The sequence below is a fragment of the Astyanax mexicanus genome, chromosome 3 (assembly GCF_023375975.1).
Source record: "Astyanax mexicanus isolate ESR-SI-001 chromosome 3, AstMex3_surface, whole genome shotgun sequence".
Taxonomy (NCBI): Eukaryota; Metazoa; Chordata; class Actinopteri; order Characiformes; family Acestrorhamphidae; genus Astyanax; species Astyanax mexicanus.
In genome coordinates, this window is record NC_064410.1 from 56,380,930 (window position 1) to 56,406,716 (window position 25,787).

The following is a 25,787-nucleotide window of genomic DNA, read 5'->3' on the forward strand; positions in this document are numbered from 1 at the left end:
AGGCTACACTAGAAAGAAGTTCAGCCATAGAGAGTTTATGGCGACACTGCCTACCCCCTATTATCCCGCGTTCTATCAATGAATTAGTGCGAACCACTAGAGGGCGGCCGCAAACGAGTCCTTAATGAATGGGGGTGAATGAAGCTAAAACCTAAAAACTCAAAATGAAAATAAAAATTAAGTAGTCCATGCAATTCTATTAATAAAGTAGAATTAGGTATATTGCTTAACAAATAAATAAAGATTACGTATTTTTTTCTATATATTTTTATTTTTTATTTCTTTTATTGCAATTTTTTTCAATTTTCTTCCAATTTAGCTACACAAATTGTCCCGCCCATTCAGCTACTAGTCAGCTGTAAATCACCCAATCACCCAACTGATGCCTCAACACAAGGACTGTAGCACAGACTAGCACAGACCTACTCCGACACATGCCACCATCTCTTTTTATCAGAATAGCCGAGTAGCATCACAGTGCGCTCGGAGGAAAACCCAGCAACTTGGTTCACATATATCGGCTCACAGACGCCTTGTGCTAGTTGATATCACCCTAGGAGTGATTAGGGTAAAGAGTGCCCCTCATCTACCCACCCAGAGAGGGCAAGGCCAATTATGCTCTCTCAGGGCTCTGGCAGCTAATGGCATGCTGCATGACCGGGATTTATACTAGTGATCTCCTGATCATAGTGGCAGTGTTAGACCAATTAACTAGAGTTTTATTTATGCAGTACTAAAACATGTGATATTGTTGCGTATTGACGAAATAAGTACATTTTTACTATAAAAATGATCAAATCTTTACTTTGGAACCCTTTTATTTTGCACTTACTCCAAAACGCCCTCTAGTGGTCAAAGACACCCAGAACACATGGTGAAGTGTTTACTCTCCCCTGTACAGGCTCTGTGGTGCAGCATGGTGTTGTATGGGAGTCACATTGGGTTCAGTATGGAGGGTAAATAGTGATAAGGAGCGTAAATAGTGATGTTTAGGCCCGTGTGTCTGTGTACATCTCGGATCCACAGCTCCGCCGCGCTGCTGAAGAAGGCTCCGCTGAAGCTGAAGGGCCGCAGCGGGGCTGAGCAGCGCTGGCTGGTCCGGCAGCTCAGCGACCCGTTCGTTAAAGCCGCTCAGACCCAGAACTACCGCTGCCGGAGCGCCTTCAAACTGTGGGAGATAGACGATCAGTACCGGCTGCTGAGCCCCGGACTCAGCGTTATAGACTGCGGAGCTGCGCCCGGAGCCTGGAGCCAAGTAGCCGTGCAGAGAGTCAACTCAGCCGGGGAGCGTGAGTTCCATACATACCAAGTGTTAAAGATTATAGTGCAAAAAAAAAAAAACTTGCACAGTATAAAAATGATGTAAAAAGTTAAAAATATAGCAAATGACGAAATTAAAATAAAAGAAACATAAAATAAAAAACATTTCTACTTTCAATGTCAATTTCAAAAGTCATTTTTGATAATACAGTCTGATTCAAATTATGTAAAAGGTGAGAAATGTAGCAAATGACAACATTTAAAGTTTACCTGCAACCACCTAACAACCACTTAACAACACCATAGCAACCACCACGGATACCAAAGCATTACCCTAGCAACCAGTTGGCAACACCATAGTTCCCTAACTATGAGTGAGTAAAAAAAAAAATATATATATATATATATATATATACATATATAGATATAGATATTATTTTTTTTTTATTGTAAATATGTAAATGTAAATAAAAGAATGAATGTAAGAAATGTAAAATGCAATTATATTTATATTAGTGGTGATAATTAAAATACTAGTATATACTTGTATGTTTGAGGGGAGATAAAGCCATAACGTGGCATGCTGGAATAAAGATTGCATGATAAATTGGATAGTGGAAACATTTTTTACTTTATTGTAAACATCTCAGCTTGATTGTAAGGATTTATGAATAAGAACTTAATTTGCTGAGTATAAAAGAGCGTTTTCACACCTGTAGTTGTGAAAGTTTTATGGTCTGAATCAGTGGATGAGTTTATTTATTTGGAGTGTTTCTCCCTCTGTTTGGTTTGGTTTGGTTTCACACAGGCACCAAACGCACCAAACTGTGCACCAATTAACCACGCAAGTACATTGTCTCCTCTGATTGGTCAGAGCTGTCTGGTGTTGGAGCAAGAAAGCAGGGGGTGGGGCAGGTTATGGTGGAAGTTGGGGTCAAATTTGGTGGCGTGTTACTGATTCCAAATTAATCACATGCGGTAGTGCTTTAACGTTGACATATTTCAATATTTTTAAATCACAGTTTTCATGCATCTCTTCATGTTCTCCTCCACCAGTCTTACACACTGCTTTTGGGTAACTTTATGCCACACCTGGTGCAAAGATTCAAGCAATTCAGCTTGATTTGATGGCTTGTGTTCATCCATCTTCCTCTTGATTATAATCTAAACGTGGAAAATGAACCATGAATCTTGGTTTAGACACCTTTTACATCTTTAAAGGAAACCCAGACGTAACCGATTGAGTCAGATGGAGGAGATGGTCAGTAAATGGAAAATAGTAGAGGTGCAGTAGCAGCTCTTGCACCCATTTAACAGAGATCATTCCATAGACTCTACTGACCTGTAAACATGATCACCCCCCCAGTTCCATCTTCACAATGAACACCATTAGAACAGCCAAAAAAACAGGTGCTTTTAAAGAGCAGATCCTCCCACTCGGAGGCAGCAGCAGGTCACACACTCCTACGTAATGGAGACTGAACTGCTATTTGTGATCCATTTAGAACAGACCTGCTCTCCTCATGGACAGCGCATTATCTGTTACTGTTGAAGAAAGTGACAACACAACATAATTACGTGTCGCGGGTCAATAAAGTATAAAGCAATTTGCTGCTGTGAGTGATTGCAGTCACAGGCAAAGTAATACATTTTAAAGCCCTTAGTTACTCTTCCTGTATCACTGTGACAAGCAGCAGACTGACATTAACATCTCACAAGACTAAAGGTTCATCAGAGTCACAACACTGGATTTACAATACAGCCACAGACCAACAGTCTTTCACATAGACATGCCCAACTATTTTTTGGCTGATATAATTGTGAGAATCAATATAATTGCAATTTTTAACAAATTGCAGTATATAACTGTAATATGCCATAATCAACCAAACCTGGACTACAATACCATGAAGTAATGTTGTTACTTAGATGACAAGCTAACTAGATTATACAATAATTTTCATTATTTTAAAATATATAGTAGCATTATAGTGCATAGTAGATTAATACTAAAGTAATCCAGACTATGAACCCAAGCATATTTTAATTATTTAGTACACCAAAAAACTGTTAAAAAACAGAATATGTCAGATTTATGAGGGAGAGTCACCTGGAATTCAGTTTTTTTTTGTTAACATTAACTTTGCTTGGATTTCTTGTCTCTAAAAGTGTTTGAGAGCATCAGTTTTAAAGTTGAGTTACAGGTATACAGTAAATAGCCTTATTTGAGTAATGTTCTAATCCATATTATGGGAAGCAAGAACTACTCAAGTAAAGAAAATGTTTGTTTTTTTAAGAAATGAAGATCAGTCAATCCGAACAATTTTAAGAACTCAAGTGCAGTCGCAAAGACCATCAAAAATGTAATGATGAAACCTTATGATGAAACTGGCTCTCATCAGGACTGCCCCAGGAAGCAAAGAATAAGATACACTTGCATCCTCTTCCAGGCTTGTTTGTCTCTGTTCCAGATGTTTTTAAATTTTTGATGATTGATCTGACTGTAGATAAGAGCATCTGCAGGTGAGCGGCTATTTTCTTGTAGCCATTGCCTGATTTATGAAGGCCGACACACATCTGCCTTAGTTGAATAGTGTGTTCTCTTGTTTTTCCATGTTTAAGTGTAAGAGACATATTCCTTTGTGTAACGCCATATTTATACCCCAGGGAAACAGGAAGTCACAAATTACTAATTAAAGCCCCTGAATTAAAGGTTTCAAGATACTTTGATCCACTTTATGATCTACAGTAGAAATGACATTATTGGTTCAAATATATTTATTTTCAAGAAATTGTTAAGGGTGCCAATAATTGTGGAATAGGTAATTTTATTAAAAAATAATGACTTCTTTGTGAGGATTTTTTTTATTATTATTTTAATTACTTGAGTTAAAGGTTGCTTTATTTAACCCTCCTATTAGGCTTATTTGTCAGGAACAGCAATGATATTTCGGGGTTAAATTGACCCGGTGCATGTTTAATTATCCAAAAGATGTCTGAAACTAAAAAAAATCCTAACAAACAGTGTGAATATTTCCTTACTAACTCCATTACTTATTATTCTATCAATATCTAGTGCAATGGTATTGCTTACCTCTAACAGGTAGTGCTTCAATTACGATAATTCACTCATTTTTCATTAAAATAAATACATGTTCATACTTTTTTAATGTTTCATTACTTTATTAATTTTAAAAGACCAACATATAAAACACAATAGTTTTATTAAGTTTACTAGTATACTAGTTAAGACCAGCAAAAGACGTTTCATAATGAAAAAATACTTTTAACTATTTTTCCTAGGTCTTCAAACTTTAAAACGGGCCAATTTGACCCGTAACATAACAGGAGGGTTAAAAAAAAAAAACAGTGTGAGATTATGCTTCTGCAATAAAAATTAAGGTAACGCTTTATAATAAATTGTATTAATATATTTTTAACTAATGATCAGTAGATGTGAACAAAGCAGTAGTTCATCAGAATTTGAATATTAACAAATGCTCACACATGACACTTATTTATCAGCATGGATATTTATATTAAAAATGTTAGCCAATCATTAGCTCTACAGAATTTGTACATTAATAATTCGCTAGTAAATACGAATTTTAAACCGGGCAAATGTTTATCAATCGCAGTTTAAAAATGTGATAGCAACTTAGTTTTAGTAATTTGTTTTTTTTTAATGTGAAAAATAACAGTTATTTATCAATAGTTAATGGTATATTAATAAAGCTATTATAAAGTGTTACCAAAATAAAATTTCTTTTAAGGCTTTTAACACATTTAAGGATTTTAACTAGGGCTGCCAGTAATTCTGGAGTGCGCTGTACATGCTCAGTGTATGTAGAAACAAACAGTGCTGTAAAATAAAGCCCATTTTTTGATATTTTTGTTATTGCAGGGCCAGATGTACCCCGAGGAAGCGTCATTGGAATAGATCTGCTGTACATTGCCCCCCTGGAAGGTGCACACTTCCTGTGCAATCAGGATATCACCCATCCCGCCACTCATGCAGAGCTGCAGCGGCTCCTTCCTCAAGCCTATGCTGATGTCATCCTCAGTGACATGGCTCCCAACGCCAGCGGGCTCAGGGAGCTCGACCACGAGAGACTAGTGAGCATGTGTCTCTCACTCCTGGAGCTGGCTGACAGGGTCCTGCGGCCGGGGGGCTCCCTGGTGTGTAAGTACTGGGACGGAGCGCTCGCCCATAAGCTCCGGGACGGTCTCGCTCGGGTCTTTCGGGACGTCAAGACTGTGAAACCCAAAGCGAGCAGGAAAGATTCGTCCGAGCTTTATTTCCTGGCCAGGACATTCAGGAGGACGTAGTGCTGGTTTTCCATCTACTCATTAATAAAAAGATAATTTAATTCATTTTTATTGGACACCATGGCCCCTGTGGTAGAACTACGGTCTGAAATATTGGCCTTTTTAGACTATTTAGACCTGTCATTGTCACAGCTGATTGGTTTGAAATCATTAAAGAGGACATTTCAATAATTAACTTTGAATGAAGCAGATTAGAATTACAGACCTTCCACCCTGTACATGAAAAATATTATATTAGTCTCCTTTTTTTTTGGATGAGATGATGAGTTTGGCCTCATCATAAAGGACACCAATAGTGCAGAAGCGGTAGCAGATTATACTGTTTATACAGTTTATAATGACCCCTGTAACCAAGGGCTGCTATCTTTTATGCAGTATACAGCTCTGGAAAAAAAATAAGAGACCACTAAAAATGATGAGTTTCTTTGATTTTTCCAAATTGAAAACCTCTGGAATATAATCAAGAGAAAGATGGATGATCACAAGCCATCAAACCAAACTGAACTGCTTCAATATTTGCACCAGGAGTAAAGGCATAAAGTTATCCAAAAGCAGTGTGTAAGACTGGTGGAGGAGAACATTATGCCAGGATGCAAAACTGTGTTTAAAAATCCAGAGTTATATTGATTTCTAAACTCTATGAACTCTATTGATTTCTTTATCAATCATTTTCTGCAAATAAATGCCCTGAATGACAATATTTTTATTTGGAATTTGGGAGAAATGTTGTCTGTAGGTTATAGAATAAAACATATACACTCAAACATATATCTATAAATAGCAAAAAAGGTGTAAAAAGCAGTAAAGGTGGGATATCTGAAATGAGTTGCAATGATGAAGTTGTATGGTTATATTTGTTTTCATTATTAATTCCAATACACAATATAAACTGTATTAGATTTAATATAAGTTAAGATATTGATTTCACAGTTACTTTGGTAAATAGTTTATTCTTAAAGAAAAAACAAAATGCTGTTAAAGGCAACTGTTACAATGTAAACAGAGTCATTCATAGTGGTGTGATGTAAGTGGGGTGATTTAATCTCATTTATTCTCCAAACAGATTAGTTGCTAAAATTGGAGTATAATGAGTCAAAGTTCTTTGCATACTGTTATCTTTTTTATCATATATCATATCATATTGTAATGTAGGCCTCAGTTTCATTTAGACACACATTATTGGAGCATGTCAACTTGACCTCATCCTCCACTGTCCAAATCCACAAGTCCAAATGTCAGAATAATATAAAAAACAAACATTATACCAGTTGCAGATTCATTTTCAAGGGTCAGTTTAACAGCCATTGCTGTGAACGAGGTCACTCAACCAGCCGTTTACTGTATGTGATCTGAATGCACAGTATAGCACTCCTGCATAAGGGTTCACCAGGTCAGTTATTAGTGCTTATTATAGAAAATGATTCTTCTTTTGTGACTGACAGAGTTGAGGTAGTGGAGTTCCAGTGATTGACAGCTGGGATTATTACAGTGAATGCTTTAATTTGAGCTTGCTGTAATAAGGGCATGTCATTTAACCACAGACACTTCTTTTGGTTTACATCCTTGATATCTTTAAACATCGTTTTTACACTTTGTTTCCTCCCACAGCCTAAAAACATGGAGATCAGGTGAATTGGTGACTAAATTGCCCTGGCGAGTGTGTGTGTATGTGTGTGAATAAGTGTATACAGGTGCATCTCAACAATTTAAAAGAATATCATTGACCATCATTAAATTTTACATTTAATTTGTAAATCAAGGGAGCAGAGTCTGGAGGAAGAGTGGAGAGACACACAGTCCAAACTGCTCGAGGTCTAGTGTGAAGTTTCCACCAATCAGTGATGGTTTGGAGAGACATGTCATCTGCTGGTGTTGATCCACTGTGTTTTATTATCAAGTCTAAAGTCAGTGCAGTTTTGTTTTCCCACAAAATCTTACAGCACTTCATGCTTCCCTCTGCTCACAACTTTTATGGAGATGTGGATTTCATTTTCCAGCAGGACTTGGCACACTGCGTACACTGCAAAAAGTACCAATTGGTCTTAATATAATAGTCTAATTTTCTGAGACACTGATTTTTGGGTTTTCATTGGCCATAATCATCAACAATATAAGAAATAAACACTTAAAATAGATCACTCTGTGTGTAATACATCTATATAATATAAGATGCACCTGTAATAAAATGTGTGTAGGGTGTAAAGTGGTGTAAAGTGTCCTTGGGTATTTAAAAAAAACACTATATCAGTCTAACGATTATTTATAAATATATATATATATATATGAAATGAAGCAATGCAACAGTCTGAACAGCCAGATTGGAAAACGTTTTACAGCAGTTAATCTTGACAATCATCAGAAATGCACAAAAAGGGGAGCAGGTGACATATGACATCAGTAGGTCATGTAAAAAAAAAAAAGCTTAAGCAACCTGAAAACATTGGATTTGATAGGAGATTCAGATTTTGAACAGTTTGCATGCGTTGTGATCACAGCCTGTAGTGTTAGTGTTGCATTATATAACAATACTAGAAAAGTGCCTCAATACTTCATTATTTAAAACCGTAAAATAGCCCATTCATATACAGAAGTTGCAAAAGTTGATTTCAGGGAGGTTAACCCCCTCCCAACCCCCCCCCCCCCCCCCAAATTTTTGAAGCTACAATATCAGCTACAATATCAGAAAAAATTGCACAACATCAAAAACATTTCATATCATATTACAATAATTATTAATATTGCCTCCGCCATAATCTGCTTTCTCTCACTCACTGAACAAATCCCGTCCGGGAGGGGGGAAAAACACTGCCCGCACACACTAAAAACTGATTGTGTGCAGTGCACTCTTGGGGCGCTCGTTCTGAATTCCGGGAGATTATATGTGACTCATGGGCATCAGGGAGCCACTACCGAAATGCGGGAGACTCCCGCAGCCTCAGGGAGACTGGGTTTGTCTGCATATAGTAACGGTACTGTAACCCAATTGGCACCAGGCCCTGCGTTTAACACTGAGTTGCACCTACTCAAGAATGTCTTAACACATAACACAACATAAAGCATGTACGTAACTAGAAAGAGCTAGAAAGTAATCCTTCAGTTTCTAAATAATGCAGCATCGTCTGTGATTATTCCATTGTGGAATCCATTGTTTGCTGCTTTATTTTCGCAGTTTTTCAAACACCTGTTCTGCAGAATAATCTAGTGTCTGAAGAGAGCTCTGTGTCCTCTTTGAGTTTCCCTGTGGCTGCATAAACACAAGTTTAGAGCCTGACATCAACGCATGGGTTTCTAAACATTGTACTGAATCATTGATTAAAATTTTGCACATAATTTGTGAACTAATTCACTGAATGGGTTGATTCTACACTCAACCCATCGTGTAAGTTCCTCAAAGAGTCCAAACACCACACAGATCACATGATAATCACTGGATTTTAAATTGTCAATGTCTCCCAGGTTTTAAATACCCTTTTTTCAGGTTTCCCCAGATTTTCAGCGATTGAGGGAATTTAAACACTGAACAATGACACGGTTCTTTTCCATAAAGATTCCATAAACATGTTTAATGAAGAATAAACTTTACATTGTTAATATTTTGTTTTTTACCTTTATTGTTAATAAACAAATATTTTTTTTATTTCCATATCCAACCTTCTGTTGTAACATTAATTTCTAAGGGGTTTAGGGTTTTGTAGAAGCATCGTTTTAATATCGGTATTAAGATATTTAAGCAGGTATCATATCGGAAATCATAACTTTTGCAAGCCTTAAAGCTCCACTAGGTAGGATTGAGATTTTGTGCCCGTGGTCTCCCCCTACAGTTGTAGAGTGTAATAAATGTTTCAGGCGGATTAGTTTCTCTTTCTCGTTTTCTGGCTTTCACAGACATATTCGGTCTCTTTCCAGCGTCTGTAAGAGTGTCTGTATGTTAGTTTGTAAAGAATGAACCAGTAGTCCTTGTAGAACTTTTAGAACTAAAGGTCGGAAAGCAGGTTGCAGTTCTCGCGAGCGTTGGTCGCGGCCGCCTCGGAAAACTTACAGAGTCTGGTTTGAGCTCAGAGGAGCTCCGGCACAGACACGAGAGCACAGCTATTCCTCCTATTACACCTCAATGCAGCGCTGCATTGAGTTTCAAGCTGTAATTTTACTTCTTTAAAAAGATAAAAAATCAAGGAAATCCTACCTAGTGCTGCTTTAAAGACTAAAATATGGTCAGATTCATCCCAATGTAGTATCAGAAGAAATTGAATCAGTATCTCCTCTAGCACAGTGCTTCATTCTAAGGTTGTCTGGGGGCTATAAAGCTGAGCGGAGCTGCTGGAGCAGATATTAGCTTCGCTGCACAGAGCTGATGCGGTTATTCTGATCCTGACCGTTATCATCAGGAACTGGACATTGACATTGAGAAGTTGAGCAGCTGATTCTGCAGGTCATGTTGATGAATTAGTGAGCGGTACAGTGCTCTGAAGTAAAGCGGTTAGTTGATCCTGAACTGACGGTGGAGTCAGTTTGATAAAATGGGCCTCTGTACAACAGCAGACAAAAGTTTGGAATTATAGATTGAACTATAATGCTTCTACTACTTCTGTGTCATTGGCTAGTAAACAGAGTGGTGTGGCTGCGAGCAATGAACGCTGCACAGACTGCGTGTAAACAGCATGGAGCAGAGACAGTATTTGTTCATAGCTGTGGTAATTAGCGTTATCTGGCTAATATATCAGATTAAACTGCACCTTTTAGCAGTTTATCTCAAATAATAGAAGTATATTTCATAGCTGCTGGGTCAGATCGAGACCGGATCACATTCTCACCACAAAAAAAACGCTCCAGAGTTTGTTTGGAACCAGACCAAGGCCACTTCCACTAGCTGGTCTTGGCCCGGTTGTTTTTGTCTGCACATGAGTGCGATTAGTGTTTTCACACCTGCTCAATCGAACCACAAACAAACCACTCTTTGTTTTAATTGGACCAAACATAGATTACGTAGATTATTGCATATCAATGCTTTCTTCAACTCTGAATCTATTAACAAATGTATTTAATTATTCAAAACATGTACTGGTTTTGAAAATTTAGGCAGCTTTACTTCATTTTTTACAAGGTTTCTAAGCTGAAGATGTTCACAAAACTCATGTGACATTTAAAAAGCATGTTTAAAAGCGAGTCCACTAATTCCTTTTAACTCTCTCTCAAGAAAGTCTGTATTTTAAAGTAATGGCCGACTGCATGTTCAAATAATTGATATCCATGACAAAAAATCACTCATGTTAAAGGCACTCATTCCTGTTACTGGAACTCACTCCTGTTACTGGCACTAATTCCTGTTACTTTTTATGTTTTGAGTAACAGGAATTAAAGCAACAGGAATGAGTTTTCAGCATAGAATTATCAAAAACATGACAGAAATGTGACAGAAATGAGTGTTGAGATTGCAGGGTTCCTGCAGCTCCTTAAAAAGTCTTAAAATGTCTTAAATTAAAATCTGAGTAATTAAGGTCTTAAATTGTCTTAAATTTACTGTAAATTTGCTGTAGGTATTACATTTTCAGACAATGTTTTTAATGTCAGTGGGAAAACACATGCTAAATTTAGCTGTGAGTTAGCTAACATACTAATGTTAGCAGTGAGTTATCTAGCTATATTACTGGGGAGAGAACTACGATTAGCGGCGAGCTAGCTAACATAGTAACATTGGCAGCAAGCTAGCTAAAATGCTAACATAATTACATTTGCGGTGAGTTAGCTACGTTACTGGGGAGAGAACTAAGTTCAGCAGAGAGCTAGCTAACAGAGTAATGTTAGCACTGAGTTAACTACATTACCAGGGAGAGAATTTAGGTTAGTGGAGAGCTAGCTAACATTAAGACCGAGCTAAAAAAACATAGTAATGTTTGCGGCGAGTTAGCTATACTAAGTTTTGATTTCCAATACAACAAAATATTTTCTACCAATATAAATAATGACTCGATTTTTTGGGTCTTGAAATTTATTTTTTTGGGGCCTAAAAAAGGTCTTAAAAAGCATTAAATTTGACTTTTAACATGGTGCAGGAACCCTGGATTGAGCCCCTCGGTCATCGTTACAAATGAGATCAAATATACAGAAAAAAAAAAAAACAATTGGGGAACTTAAATTGGTCTTGGTCTTCCCCTGATCTTCAGAAGAACAACTGATGTCACTTCCTGTTGTAGATGTGACTTGTTGTAGAAAGTTTCAGATGGGGTAATGTTTTACAGTAACAGGAGTGAGTGAAACCCAGGGATAAAACTAAAATGTGTACTTTAACTTAAATATTTTATATTTAGTACAGAATATATATATATTTTTAAAGCATAGATGGGATTTGAGGTCACACAATGCAAAATAAATTATATCTCTGAATGATTTTAATAACTATATCTAATGGTGAAATTTATAGGTGGAGAGTAGGGACAGGTTAAAAAAAACCACTATTTAAAAAAATGTTTTTAATTACATTTCTTACTTTTGCAATTAGGTCAATGCACAAGACACTATACTTGATAATAAAATGTAAATGCACTTAAGAAATAAAAATAGAACCCTTCTTTAGTCATACAAAATGAGTTCCAAATATCATGATAATCAAATGGTGAGTGCATCGTTTCACCCCTATTGCATAGATAACTGATAAAAAAACCATTCATTTGGATTACATTCTAACTACCTAAGTATAATTTATGTATAAAGCACATTGTAAATATTCTGAAGCATGTGTGGTCAGATCTAAGCTGTGTGGCTGTCTGGGCCTGCAATGCTGAGTTTGTTTGGGCAGCAACTGGCTGAATTCCTTGGTGGAAAGTGGCAGAACGCTGGTCTCTCTCTCTTATTCTCCTTCACAGAGTCAAGATCAGTGGTACTGACCTCCTGTAATGGAAAAACACTGAAAGGACTGCTATTTGGAGATGAATAGATTGGTCTTAAAGATAAAATACATTTAAAAATGACTTTTCTCCAGAACTCGGCTCTGCTGCTCCGCTAATAAACCATAGTTTTGGCATGAATAACTATGGTTTAACAGAACGGGGCTGATTATGGGTGCAGGAATCCAGTCTGTCAGTGGATGGAGCTGTTGAGTTGTGTGAGAGAGACAGGCGTGCAGATCTGAGTATGAGGTCATTCTGATTCTACATAAATACAGCACAGTGGAAGCATTCATTGTGAACACGTACTGACAGTTTATGAACAATGCACATTTAAATCATTTTATCACCCCGGGCTTGGGCTGCAATTGCATTCGGATACGTCTTTTTGATGGAGCTCTGGGCTATCAGTGGGGAAAGGCGTGAAATCTGAACTGGGAACACTTGCTTTGGATCCATACTAGAATGTATAAGTAGTGTGTACTAAGTCTGCACCTTACTGATGGCCCAAGACTTGGAAAGAAATGCCTTGTGGTCTGTGTTTAGTAATGCAGCACAGACATCCCAAGTCTCCAGGGGCCAGTTGTTCAAAAAATGTAATCCGGATCAAAATTATCCAGATTTGGTAATCACATTTTTTGCTATCCAGGATCAGGTGATCTGTCTTACTTTTAAGCCAGTTTTTCAAAGCAATATTGGATTGGATCAACCTGATCCAGAAACACAGTTTTCAGGATTACCTAATCCGGATTACCAGCTATGTAAAAAACAGATAGAAGAACCAACAGGGGTTGATGACTCCTTTTCTTGCAGTAACAAGATACTGCTTATTGCAAAACAATCCGAGCAATCGAGTGTTCTGCAGAGACGCTTTGCATGCCTTAGCTATTTGCGAGTCGAACCACAGGGAGCATGCAACATAACACTTGCATGTATTGTCCTGCCCAATGTTGCTACCAGACGCAATGTCCCTCTCTGTGATGTTCATGATGCACCTGAGCCTGTTGAAGAACCAGAACAAACTCTGGTGTTCTTTTCAATTGTTCGAAATTATTTTTGACAGCTTCATATCTGATAAATGTTTCTTTGACATTAATATACAGTGATGAATGACAGTGACGTAGATGAAAAAATGAATATATTATTTTTGTTTGTTATTGAAATCTTTTGGGGGGTTTATTTAATGGGGTCAAGATTGTTTTTATTTTTACGTTACTATAGTAAAAGGCTTAATTGGTAGCCAATGTCTACTTTATTACTGTAACGGTTAAACAGGTCAAGTGCAAAATAGAAGTAAATGTATATACACTAAATTGTACAAATGTATTTTTTTTTTACTTTAAAACTTTGATTTTAAAGTTTTACCACATTTACTTCCTGAAATCCCCCTTGAAATCCTACCCCTTGTTGGGATCAGGGTAATCCTGTTTTTTTGGATCAAAGTTATCCAAATCCTACTGAAAAGTTTTGAACAACAGAAACTGAAGGTTTGATCCATTTACAAACTGGGATTGGATTACGTGATCTGATCCGATTTCAGAATGCTTCTTTCCCTTTTGAACAACCCGTTTTCCAGATTCCAGGCAGTGTTTTTTTCCCCTCTACTGGATGGGATGCATTCAAGAGCATCATGGCCCCCATCAAAACTCATTTCAAAATGCTCCTCATCTCCATCTCCTTCCATTATGCCTACATTCAGAGTTGCCAGGTTTGCAGTTTTTCCGCCAAATTATGCTTATTTGAAATCCAGTTGCGGGTGAAAATTCAGGGGTGGCGAGATGCGTTTTTCTGGGCTTCTTTAAAAAATTATTGCGGCCCCCAAAAACAAAAAAGTCACAAAAAAACAACAAACAAAAGTCCAGTTCCGGGGCTTTATTTATTTTTTGTCTAATTATTTTTAATCATAATTATTTTTTGCAACTTGGGATGTCTCTGCAGCATGTGGTTTTGCATTGACATGCTGAAAATTGCATGGGAATCCCTTCAAAAGGCAGCATATGTTGCTCTACAATCTCAGCGTACTCTTCTGAATTAAGTAGCGTTTCACAAACGTTTGCCGAAGTGCTCCCTTGCCCGTGTTGTACTCCGGGAAGCAGAACTGCTTAGTAATGCTCAGTAACAGCAGCTGACTATCAGTGCTCCGCATGTGATGCCGCATTCATTGCTAATAGGAATGCTAAATTGTTTGCAGGTTGAAACACAGATAATCTGTTTTGCCAGTCGTGTAGGAATGTGCAATCATTCTCTCATTATGAGCTTATGAGCGGGAAAGTGGATGGATAAGTGAGCCATAGACAGCATGACTAATGAGAATGCTTTGTCCCTAAAGCAGTGCATTTCCAGAAATATTACAGCATATCTGTCTCAAGCTGGTCTTAACCTTCTATTTAAGCAGCACAGCTCTTAGATATGAGAAACTGCAATTGTATAGAGACTTATACCATTATATATATGTATTTTTTGTCATACTTACATTTTTCAGATTAGCAAACAAACTTTAATATCAGACAAATATAACCTAAGTAAATATAAAAAAGCACATTTTAAATGATGACTAAATGATAATTTAATTTTAATATTAACTGTGATTAATCACACTTTTTAGAAAGCTGAGTTCAATTTCACTACTAACCACAACCAGACCTGATTACTGCAAGACCTGTCGAATCAAAAAATCACTTGTCTGACAACATGAAGCAGCTAAAAGATCTCAAAAAGCAACACATTATACCCCAAACTAAAGAGAATTCAAAAACAGATGAGAAAACAAAGTCATTGATCATCCATCAGTCTGGAAAAGGTGACAAGGTCATTGTTAAAGCTTTGGCACTCCAGAGACCCACACTGAGAGCTATTATTCACAAATGGAGAAAACATGGAACACTGGTGAACCTTCCCAGGAGTGGCCGGCCTAACCAAATTACTCTAAAAGGGCATGAACAACTCATCCAGGAGGTCACAAAAGAACCCAGAACAACATTTAAAGAACTGCAGGCCTCACTCGCCTCAATTAAGATCAGTGTTAATGATTCAATAATAAGAAAGAGACTGAATGAAAATGGTCTTCATGGGAGACTTCCAAGATAAAAACACTACTGACCAAAAAGAACACAACGGTCTGCCCCACATTTACTAAAAAAACATCTTAATGATACTGAGGACTTTGGGTAAATTTTCTTTGGACTGATGTGACGAAGGTATGTGTTACACTGTTATATCTGGTGTAAAACTAAAAAAAACTAAGTTCAGAAAAAGGACCATCATACTGAATGTAAAACATGGTGGTGGTAGTGTGATGATAATCTGGGGCTGCTTTGCTGCTTCAGGGTCTGGAAATCTTGCTGTAATAGAAGGAACCAGGAATTCTGCTGTTTAAAAGAAAATTCTGAAGGAATATGTCCGGCCATTTGTTTGTGACCTCAAGCTCAGGTGTACTTGGGTTCTGCAGCAGGACAATGATCCAAGGGTGGCATAACCAAGTTATTAGGTTTAGGGGGCAAACGCTTTTTCACACAGGGATAGATTAGTTTGAATATTTTTTTTCCCTTTAATAAATAACATTCATTTCATTTCATTTTCAACATTCAATTTAATTTAAAAAGTGTTTTTTTTTTATATTTACTCAGGTTTGTTTGATAATTGGAAAAATATCAGTATGACAAATAAAAGCAAAGACAAAAGAAATCTGTAGAGGGGCAAATACTTTTTCTCTTGTATTTTGATGTATATATAGATTTTACTCTCATCTTATATTGATGTATATTTCCTTACACTTCTGTTCTGTCCACAGCACCACTGTATCATTGCAAATTGCCCCTCTGTAGGATTAATAAAGGCTTATCTTATCTTATTAAGACAGAAGCTAGTATTGTATCCCATGACCTCTGGAAGCTAAAAAACACTGAGATTACCTACAGGATTTTAATTTGGGTATGACTTCACATGGACAGTTCTAGCCAGAAGCAGAATAGTCAATATAGTCTATGACTATGCAAGTTGTGCTGTGGGACCTTCATAAGCATCAATAAGGCTTTACGTCTAGTCATGACGATTGGCTTTGTGTCAAAGTGGATAAGATCTTTTACTCTTTCCCATTGTTTGCACTTTTACCACCTTTTATCACCTTTTCCCACCTTCAAGAACTGACTGTTCATTTGCTGCTTAATATAAACCACTATAGATGAAGATGTTCAATGTTTTCGCCTCTCGGCTGCCAGTGGTTCTAATGTTCTGGCTTATCTGTGCATCAAAACACAGTAGTAATTGTATTACTGAGTTAGGTATTCCCTCTGGACATAGCCAAACACGTTTCAATATCGCTTGCTATAGAGATGAATGGGATTTGAGCGCATTAGAAGACAAATCTGCTTGAAGTCGAGCTGGCTCGGAGCTTAAGCTCACTGAATCTAATCGAAATGCAGCTTGGAAGCAGTGCTGGCTTGTTGGCATGTTTGATTCAAACAGTGAAAGTGGAAAACTTATCCCTAAACAACTGGTTGTTTGTGTATGAAAAAAAAAGGAAAAAAGTAATTGCCCACTTAGTTACTCAATTAACCAAGTATAATTGGTCATTAAACTAAATACACCCAAGCTTGATTACTGTCAGCCCTGCTGAATCTAAATATCACTTAAATACAGCCTGTCTAGCAATGTGAGGTTGGTTGAAAGGTTTTGAAAAATTGTCTCATTTTCAAGGGGAGTCATATAAAAACAACTCAGCCCCCCAAAACTTAACCCATAACTTAATATATTAATTAGTTGCATCAACATGCAATATACAATACATCGTATTAACAGACTAATACTAAATATAAAATGTACTAGTGCATCTTAAAAAAATATATAGAATATCAATCAAAAGTTACCTTATTTCAATAATTCAGTTTAAAATGTGAAACTCATATATTATATATATATATATATATATATATATATATATATATATATATATATATATATATATATATATGTATTACACACAGAGTGATCTATTTAATTCCATAAAAGCTCTCCAGTCTCCAAACTTCATTCTTCCCTCTGCTGACAACTTTTATGGAGATGCAGATTTCATTTTCCAGCAGGACCTGGCACGCTGCCCACACTGCCAAAAGTACCAATTAGTCTTATATAATATTCTAATTTTCTGAGACACTTATTTTTGGGTTTTCATTGGCTGTAATCCATAATCATCAACAATCAAAGACATAAACACTTAAAATAGATCACTTTGTGGGTAATTCATCTATATAATATATGTATATAATAAGTGTCACAGTTTGAACTGAATTACTAAATAAAGGAACGTTCAATGATGTTCTAATCCTTTGAGATGAACCTGTATGTGTAAGAAGATAATATATGCATCATAAGGTTTAGCATTGTCTTGTTGAAAATCCTGTAGACATCCCTAAAGATCTAAATGCACTTTTTTCTATTTCTGTTACCAATATTTCAATTATATCAGCACAACTGAACAACATAGACCTGTTGTATAGCTGTATAGGGACTTTCTTTTTTTATCAGTGTTTTATTAGTAGTAATCTTACCAGAGAAGAACAACTATCACTCACTGGGGGTTATATAGTATATTTTATGTTTTGTTTGATTTCTGTAATGCTGCTTTGCTGTAACATCAGTGCTATAAAATCAGATTTGTTCAATTTTTAAACGTGTATGATTTTAAAAATCTTACTGTGTGAGCCAGGTGAAGTTTTTTAGAGGTGCAAAATGTTATAATGCAAGGAAAATACAGTAGAATAATACATTTTACAATGATTTGTGTGCATTTTAATGTGTAGTTTTGGGTGTGTGATGTCTTATATCCCGTTCAAAGGTCTTTAAAAGGTGACTGTATAATACAAATGACAACTGCATTCAAAAAGAAATCTGGATAAGCAGCAGAGCTCCTGCCTGAGCATCCACCTCTAATAACAAATAATGTAATAGAGCTCATTATATGATAATTCATCCTGATTATCAGGGTCATATAATAATCAGCCTGACGTTAGGATCGTTCCTGCTCGTATATTCTCCACTCTTCTCTCAGGTTGACGGTGTAGCTCGGTCTCCTCTGTGATCTTCCTGAACTTAGTCATGCATAAATTTTAGGTGTCTGCCTTCATTAAAATAGTCTGATGTCTTACATCTTCAGAGATAGTTCTGGAGCTGATCCAGCTCCGCAGTGAGGAGCAAACTTTTCTCACAGTTGATGGAACGGTGCCTCAGAGCCTTGCGATATGAGACTTGGCATGAAGTCTTTCATCACTTTTTCATACCCCCGGTGCCCTATGAGATGCGCTGAGAGTTGGGATGGGTTTAAACGCACATGCGTATATAAATACACTGTATGGACATAAGTACTGGGACATCTACAGGAGCTTTTATGGCATTGTATCCAGAACCATTCTAAACCCATAGTCATTAGTGTGTAGTCGGTCCCCTTTTAGAACTCAAACAGCAAGTTTGGACAAAGGTACGATATTTCAATAATTTAGTTGGAAATGTGAAACACATAGTATATAGATGTATTACACACAAAGTACTCTATTTTAAGCGTTTTTTTTATTTTATTGTTGATGATTATTTTACTTTTATGGTACAATTGGTACTTTTGGAAGTGTGGGCAGTGTGCCAAGTCCTGCTGGAAAATGAAATCCGCATCTCCATGAAAGTTGTCAGCAGAGGGAAGTTCAAATATCATTTTCAATATTTTAAGAAATATCAGTGTATTATTTTTGTTATAAGACAGATTGCCCCATGTACAAAGTATGGTCAGTCTAAAATATTTCAGCTCTTGGACCACTTTTATTAAGGTCTCAGACCTTAATTAGCTTGTTAGAGTTATTGCCTGTTCACAGTCATCTTTAATCTTTTATATTAAAAAACTCTAACTAAAAGACTCCTTAATCCTTTTCTCACAAATCAACATTCAAAAAGGTGAGCAGGGACATACTAGTGCATCTCAAAAAAAAAATAATAATTGAAAAATCATTGAAAATTTATTTTGTTTCAGTAATTCAGTTAAAAATGTGAAACTCATATATTATATAGATGTATTATACACAGATTAATCTATTTTAAGTATTTAATTATTTTATTGTTGATGATTATGGCTTACAGCCAATGAAAATCTAAAAATCAGTGTCTCAGAAAATTTGAATATCATATAAAGTAAGACCAAATGGTACTTTTGGCAGTGTGGGCAGTGTGCCAAGTCCTGCTGGAAAATGAAATCAGGGAGCCACTACCGAAATGCGGGAGACTCCCGCAGCCTCAGGGAGACTGGGTTTGTCTGCATATAGTAACGGTACTGTAACCCAATTGGCACCAGGCCCTGCGTTTAACACTGAGTTGCACCTACTCAAGAATGTCTTAACACATAACACAACATAAAGCATGTACGTAACTAGAAAGAGCTAGAAAGTAATCCTTCAGTTTCTAAATAATGCAGCATCGTCTGTGATTATTCCATTGTGGAATCCATTGTTTGCTGCTTTATTTTCGCAGTTTTTCAAACACCTGTTCTGCAGAATAATCTAGTGTCTGAAGAGAGCTCTGTGTCCTCTTTGAGTTTCCCTGTGGCTGCATAAACACAAGTTTAGAGCCTGACATCAACGCATGGGTTTCTAAACATTGTACTGAATCATTGATTAAAATTTTGCACATAATTTGTGAACTAATTCACTGAATGGGTTGATTCTACACTCAACCCATCGTGTAAGTTCCTCAAAGAGTCCAAACACCACACAGATCACATGATAATCACTGGATTTTAAATTGTCAATGTCTCCCAGGTTTTAAATACCCTTTTTTCAGGTTTCCCCAGATTTTCAGCGATTGAGGGAATTTAAACACTGAACAATGACACGGTTCTTTTCCATAAAGATTCCATAAACATGTTTAATGAAGAATAAACTTTACATTGTTAATATTTTGTTTTTTACCTTTATTGTTAATAAACAAATATTTTTTTTATTTCCATATCCAACCTTCTGTTGTAACATTAATTTCTAAGGGGTTTAGGGTTTTGTAGAAGCATCGTTTTAATATCGGTATTAAGATATTTAAGCAGGTATCATATCGGAAATCATAACTTTTGCAAGCCTTAAAGCTCCACTAGGTAGGATTGAGATTTTGTGCCCGTGGTCTCCCCCTACAGTTGTAGAGTGTAATAAATGTTTCAGGCGGATTAGTTTCTCTTTCTCGTTTTCTGGCTTTCACAGACATATTCGGTCTCTTTCCAGCGTCTGTAAGAGTGTCTGTATGTTAGTTTGTAAAGAATGAACCAGTAGTCCTTGTAGAACTTTTAGAACTAAAGGTCGGAAAGCAGGTTGCAGTTCTCGCGAGCGTTGGTCGCGGCCGCCTCGGAAAACTTACAGAGTCTGGTTTGAGCTCAGAGGAGCTCCGGCACAGACACGAGAGCACAGCTATTCCTCCTATTACACCTCAATGCAGCGCTGCATTGAGTTTCAAGCTGTAATTTTACTTCTTTAAAAAGATAAAAAATCAAGGAAATCCTACCTAGTGCTGCTTTAAAGACTAAAATATGGTCAGATTCATCCCAATGTAGTATCAGAAGAAATTGAATCAGTATCTCCTCTAGCACAGTGCTTCATTCTAAGGTTGTCTGGGGGCTATAAAGCTGAGCGGAGCTGCTGGAGCAGATATTAGCTTCGCTGCACAGAGCTGATGCGGTTATTCTGATCCTGACCGTTATCATCAGGAACTGGACATTGACATTGAGAAGTTGAGCAGCTGATTCTGCAGGTCATGTTGATGAATTAGTGAGCGGTACAGTGCTCTGAAGTAAAGCGGTTAGTTGATCCTGAACTGACGGTGGAGTCAGTTTGATAAAATGGGCCTCTGTACAACAGCAGACAAAAGTTTGGAATTATAGATTGAACTATAATGCTTCTACTACTTCTGTGTCATTGGCTAGTAAACAGAGTGGTGTGGCTGCGAGCAATGAACGCTGCACAGACTGCGTGTAAACAGCATGGAGCAGAGACAGTATTTGTTCATAGCTGTGGTAATTAGCGTTATCTGGCTAATATATCAGATTAAACTGCACCTTTTAGCAGTTTATCTCAAATAATAGAAGTATATTTCATAGCTGCTGGGTCAGATCGAGACCGGATCACATTCTCACCACAAAAAAAACGCTCCAGAGTTTGTTTGGAACCAGACCAAGGCCACTTCCACTAGCTGGTCTTGGCCCGGTTGTTTTTGTCTGCACATGAGTGCGATTAGTGTTTTCACACCTGCTCAATCGAACCACAAACAAACCACTCTTTGTTTTAATTGGACCAAACATAGATTACGTAGATTATTGCATATCAATGCTTTCTTCAACTCTGAATCTATTAACAAATGTATTTAATTATTCAAAACATGTACTGGTTTTGAAAATTTAGGCAGCTTTACTTCATTTTTTACAAGGTTTCTAAGCTGAAGATGTTCACAAAACTCATGTGACATTTAAAAAGCATGTTTAAAAGCGAGTCCACTAATTCCTTTTAACTCTCTCTCAAGAAAGTCTGTATTTTAAAGTAATGGCCGACTGCATGTTCAAATAATTGATATCCATGACAAAAAATCACTCATGTTAAAGGCACTCATTCCTGTTACTGGAACTCACTCCTGTTACTGGCACTAATTCCTGTTACTTTTTATGTTTTGAGTAACAGGAATTAAAGCAACAGGAATGAGTTTTCAGCATAGAATTATCAAAAACATGACAGAAATGTGACAGAAATGAGTGTTGAGATTGCAGGGTTCCTGCAGCTCCTTAAAAAGTCTTAAAATGTCTTAAATTAAAATCTGAGTAATTAAGGTCTTAAATTGTCTTAAATTTACTGTAAATTTGCTGTAGGTATTACATTTTCAGACAATGTTTTTAATGTCAGTGGGAAAACACATGCTAAATTTAGCTGTGAGTTAGCTAACATACTAATGTTAGCAGTGAGTTATCTAGCTATATTACTGGGGAGAGAACTACGATTAGCGGCGAGCTAGCTAACATAGTAACATTGGCAGCAAGCTAGCTAAAATGCTAACATAATTACATTTGCGGTGAGTTAGCTACGTTACTGGGGAGAGAACTAAGTTCAGCAGAGAGCTAGCTAACAGAGTAATGTTAGCACTGAGTTAACTACATTACCAGGGAGAGAATTTAGGTTAGTGGAGAGCTAGCTAACATTAAGACCGAGCTAAAAAAACATAGTAATGTTTGCGGCGAGTTAGCTATACTAAGTTTTGATTTCCAATACAACAAAATATTTTCTACCAATATAAATAATGACTCGATTTTTTGGGTCTTGAAATTTATTTTTTTGGGGCCTAAAAAAGGTCTTAAAAAGCATTAAATTTGACTTTTAACATGGTGCAGGAACCCTGGATTGAGCCCCTCGGTCATCGTTACAAATGAGATCAAATATACAGAAAAAAAAAAAAACAATTGGGGAACTTAAATTGGTCTTGGTCTTCCCCTGATCTTCAGAAGAACAACTGATGTCACTTCCTGTTGTAGATGTGACTTGTTGTAGAAAGTTTCAGATGGGGTAATGTTTTACAGTAACAGGAGTGAGTGAAACCCAGGGATAAAACTAAAATGTGTACTTTAACTTAAATATTTTATATTTAGTACAGAATATATATATATTTTTAAAGCATAGATGGGATTTGAGGTCACACAATGCAAAATAAATTATATCTCTGAATGATTTTAATAACTATATCTAATGGTGAAATTTATAGGTGGAGAGTAGGGACAGGTTAAAAAAAACCACTATTTAAAAAAATGTTTTTAATTACATTTCTTACTTTTGCAATTAGGTCAATGCACAAGACACTATACTTGATAATAAAATGTAAATGCACTTAAGAAATAAAAATAGAACCCTTCTTTAGTCATACAAAATGAGTTCCAAATATCATGATAATCAAATGGTGAGTGCATCGTTTCACCCCTATTGCATAGATAACTGATAAAAAAACCATTCATTTGGATTACATTCTAACTACCTAAGTATAATTTATGTATAAAGCACATTGTAAATATTCTGAAGCATGTGTGGTCAGATCTAAGCTGTGTGGCTGTCTGGGCCTGCAATGCTGAGTTTGTTTGGGCAGCAACTGGCTGAATTCCTTGGTGGAAAGTGGCAGAACGCTGGTCTCTCTCTCTTATTCTCCTTCACAGAGTCAAGATCAGTGGTACTGACCTCCTGTAATGGAAAAACACTGAAAGGACTGCTATTTGGAGATGAATAGATTGGTCTTAAAGATAAAATACATTTAAAAATGACTTTTCTCCAGAACTCGGCTCTGCTGCTCCGCTAATAAACCATAGTTTTGGCATGAATAACTATGGTTTAACAGAACGGGGCTGATTATGGGTGCAGGAATCCAGTCTGTCAGTGGATGGAGCTGTTGAGTTGTGTGAGAGAGACAGGCGTGCAGATCTGAGTATGAGGTCATTCTGATTCTACATAAATACAGCACAGTGGAAGCATTCATTGTGAACACGTACTGACAGTTTATGAACAATGCACATTTAAATCATTTTATCACCCCGGGCTTGGGCTGCAATTGCATTCGGATACGTCTTTTTGATGGAGCTCTGGGCTATCAGTGGGGAAAGGCGTGAAATCTGAACTGGGAACACTTGCTTTGGATCCATACTAGAATGTATAAGTAGTGTGTACTAAGTCTGCACCTTACTGATGGCCCAAGACTTGGAAAGAAATGCCTTGTGGTCTGTGTTTAGTAATGCAGCACAGACATCCCAAGTCTCCAGGGGCCAGTTGTTCAAAAAATGTAATCCGGATCAAAATTATCCAGATTTGGTAATCACATTTTTTGCTATCCAGGATCAGGTGATCTGTCTTACTTTTAAGCCAGTTTTTCAAAGCAATATTGGATTGGATCAACCTGATCCAGAAACACAGTTTTCAGGATTACCTAATCCGGATTACCAGCTATGTAAAAAACAGATAGAAGAACCAACAGGGGTTGATGACTCCTTTTCTTGCAGTAACAAGATACTGCTTATTGCAAAACAATCCGAGCAATCGAGTGTTCTGCAGAGACGCTTTGCATGCCTTAGCTATTTGCGAGTCGAACCACAGGGAGCATGCAACATAACACTTGCATGTATTGTCCTGCCCAATGTTGCTACCAGACGCAATGTCCCTCTCTGTGATGTTCATGATGCACCTGAGCCTGTTGAAGAACCAGAACAAACTCTGGTGTTCTTTTCAATTGTTCGAAATTATTTTTGACAGCTTCATATCTGATAAATGTTTCTTTGACATTAATATACAGTGATGAATGACAGTGACGTAGATGAAAAAATGAATATATTATTTTTGTTTGTTATTGAAATCTTTTGGGGGGTTTATTTAATGGGGTCAAGATTGTTTTTATTTTTACGTTACTATAGTAAAAGGCTTAATTGGTAGCCAATGTCTACTTTATTACTGTAACGGTTAAACAGGTCAAGTGCAAAATAGAAGTAAATGTATATACACTAAATTGTACAAATGTATTTTTTTTTTACTTTAAAACTTTGATTTTAAAGTTTTACCACATTTACTTCCTGAAATCCCCCTTGAAATCCTACCCCTTGTTGGGATCAGGGTAATCCTGTTTTTTTGGATCAAAGTTATCCAAATCCTACTGAAAAGTTTTGAACAACAGAAACTGAAGGTTTGATCCATTTACAAACTGGGATTGGATTACGTGATCTGATCCGATTTCAGAATGCTTCTTTCCCTTTTGAACAACCCGTTTTCCAGATTCCAGGCAGTGTTTTTTTCCCCTCTACTGGATGGGATGCATTCAAGAGCATCATGGCCCCCATCAAAACTCATTTCAAAATGCTCCTCATCTCCATCTCCTTCCATTATGCCTACATTCAGAGTTGCCAGGTTTGCAGTTTTTCCGCCAAATTATGCTTATTTGAAATCCAGTTGCGGGTGAAAATTCAGGGGTGGCGAGATGCGTTTTTCTGGGCTTCTTTAAAAAATTATTGCGGCCCCCAAAAACAAAAAAGTCACAAAAAAACAACAAACAAAAGTCCAGTTCCGGGGCTTTATTTATTTTTTGTCTAATTATTTTTAATCATAATTATTTTTTGCAACTTGGGATGTCTCTGCAGCATGTGGTTTTGCATTGACATGCTGAAAATTGCATGGGAATCCCTTCAAAAGGCAGCATATGTTGCTCTACAATCTCAGCGTACTCTTCTGAATTAAGTAGCGTTTCACAAACGTTTGCCGAAGTGCTCCCTTGCCCGTGTTGTACTCCGGGAAGCAGAAC

The 25,787-nt window shown here is 36.9% G+C and overlaps 2 protein-coding genes across 2 annotated transcripts in view; both read left to right on the top strand.

Annotated features, from left to right (window-relative positions):
• Nucleotides 1–25,787, top strand: part of chst12a (carbohydrate (chondroitin 4) sulfotransferase 12a) — a 458,541-nt gene that overhangs the window by 420,905 nt on the left and 11,849 nt on the right. The window lies entirely within an intron of this gene.
• On the top strand, nt 840–7,724 carry mrm2 (mitochondrial rRNA methyltransferase 2). The gene is made up of 2 exons (XM_007247794.4): nt 840–1,289; nt 5,165–7,724. Exons 1-2 carry the CDS (start codon nt 986–988, stop codon nt 5,587–5,589), a joined length of 729 nt encoding a protein of 242 aa, XP_007247856.2. The 5' UTR covers nt 840–985; the 3' UTR covers nt 5,590–7,724.

What these genes read in the sequence shown, in the direction of transcription:
- mrm2 (XM_007247794.4), top strand. Translation starts at nt 986, where the DNA reads ATGTTTAGGCCCGTGTGTCTGTGTACATCTCGGATCCACAGCTCCGCC. An exon ending in AGTCAACTCAGCCGGGGAGC is followed by an intron (nt 1,290 to 5,164) that starts GTGAGTTCCATA and finishes TTGTTATTGCAG; the next exon opens with GGCCAGATGTACCCCGAGGA.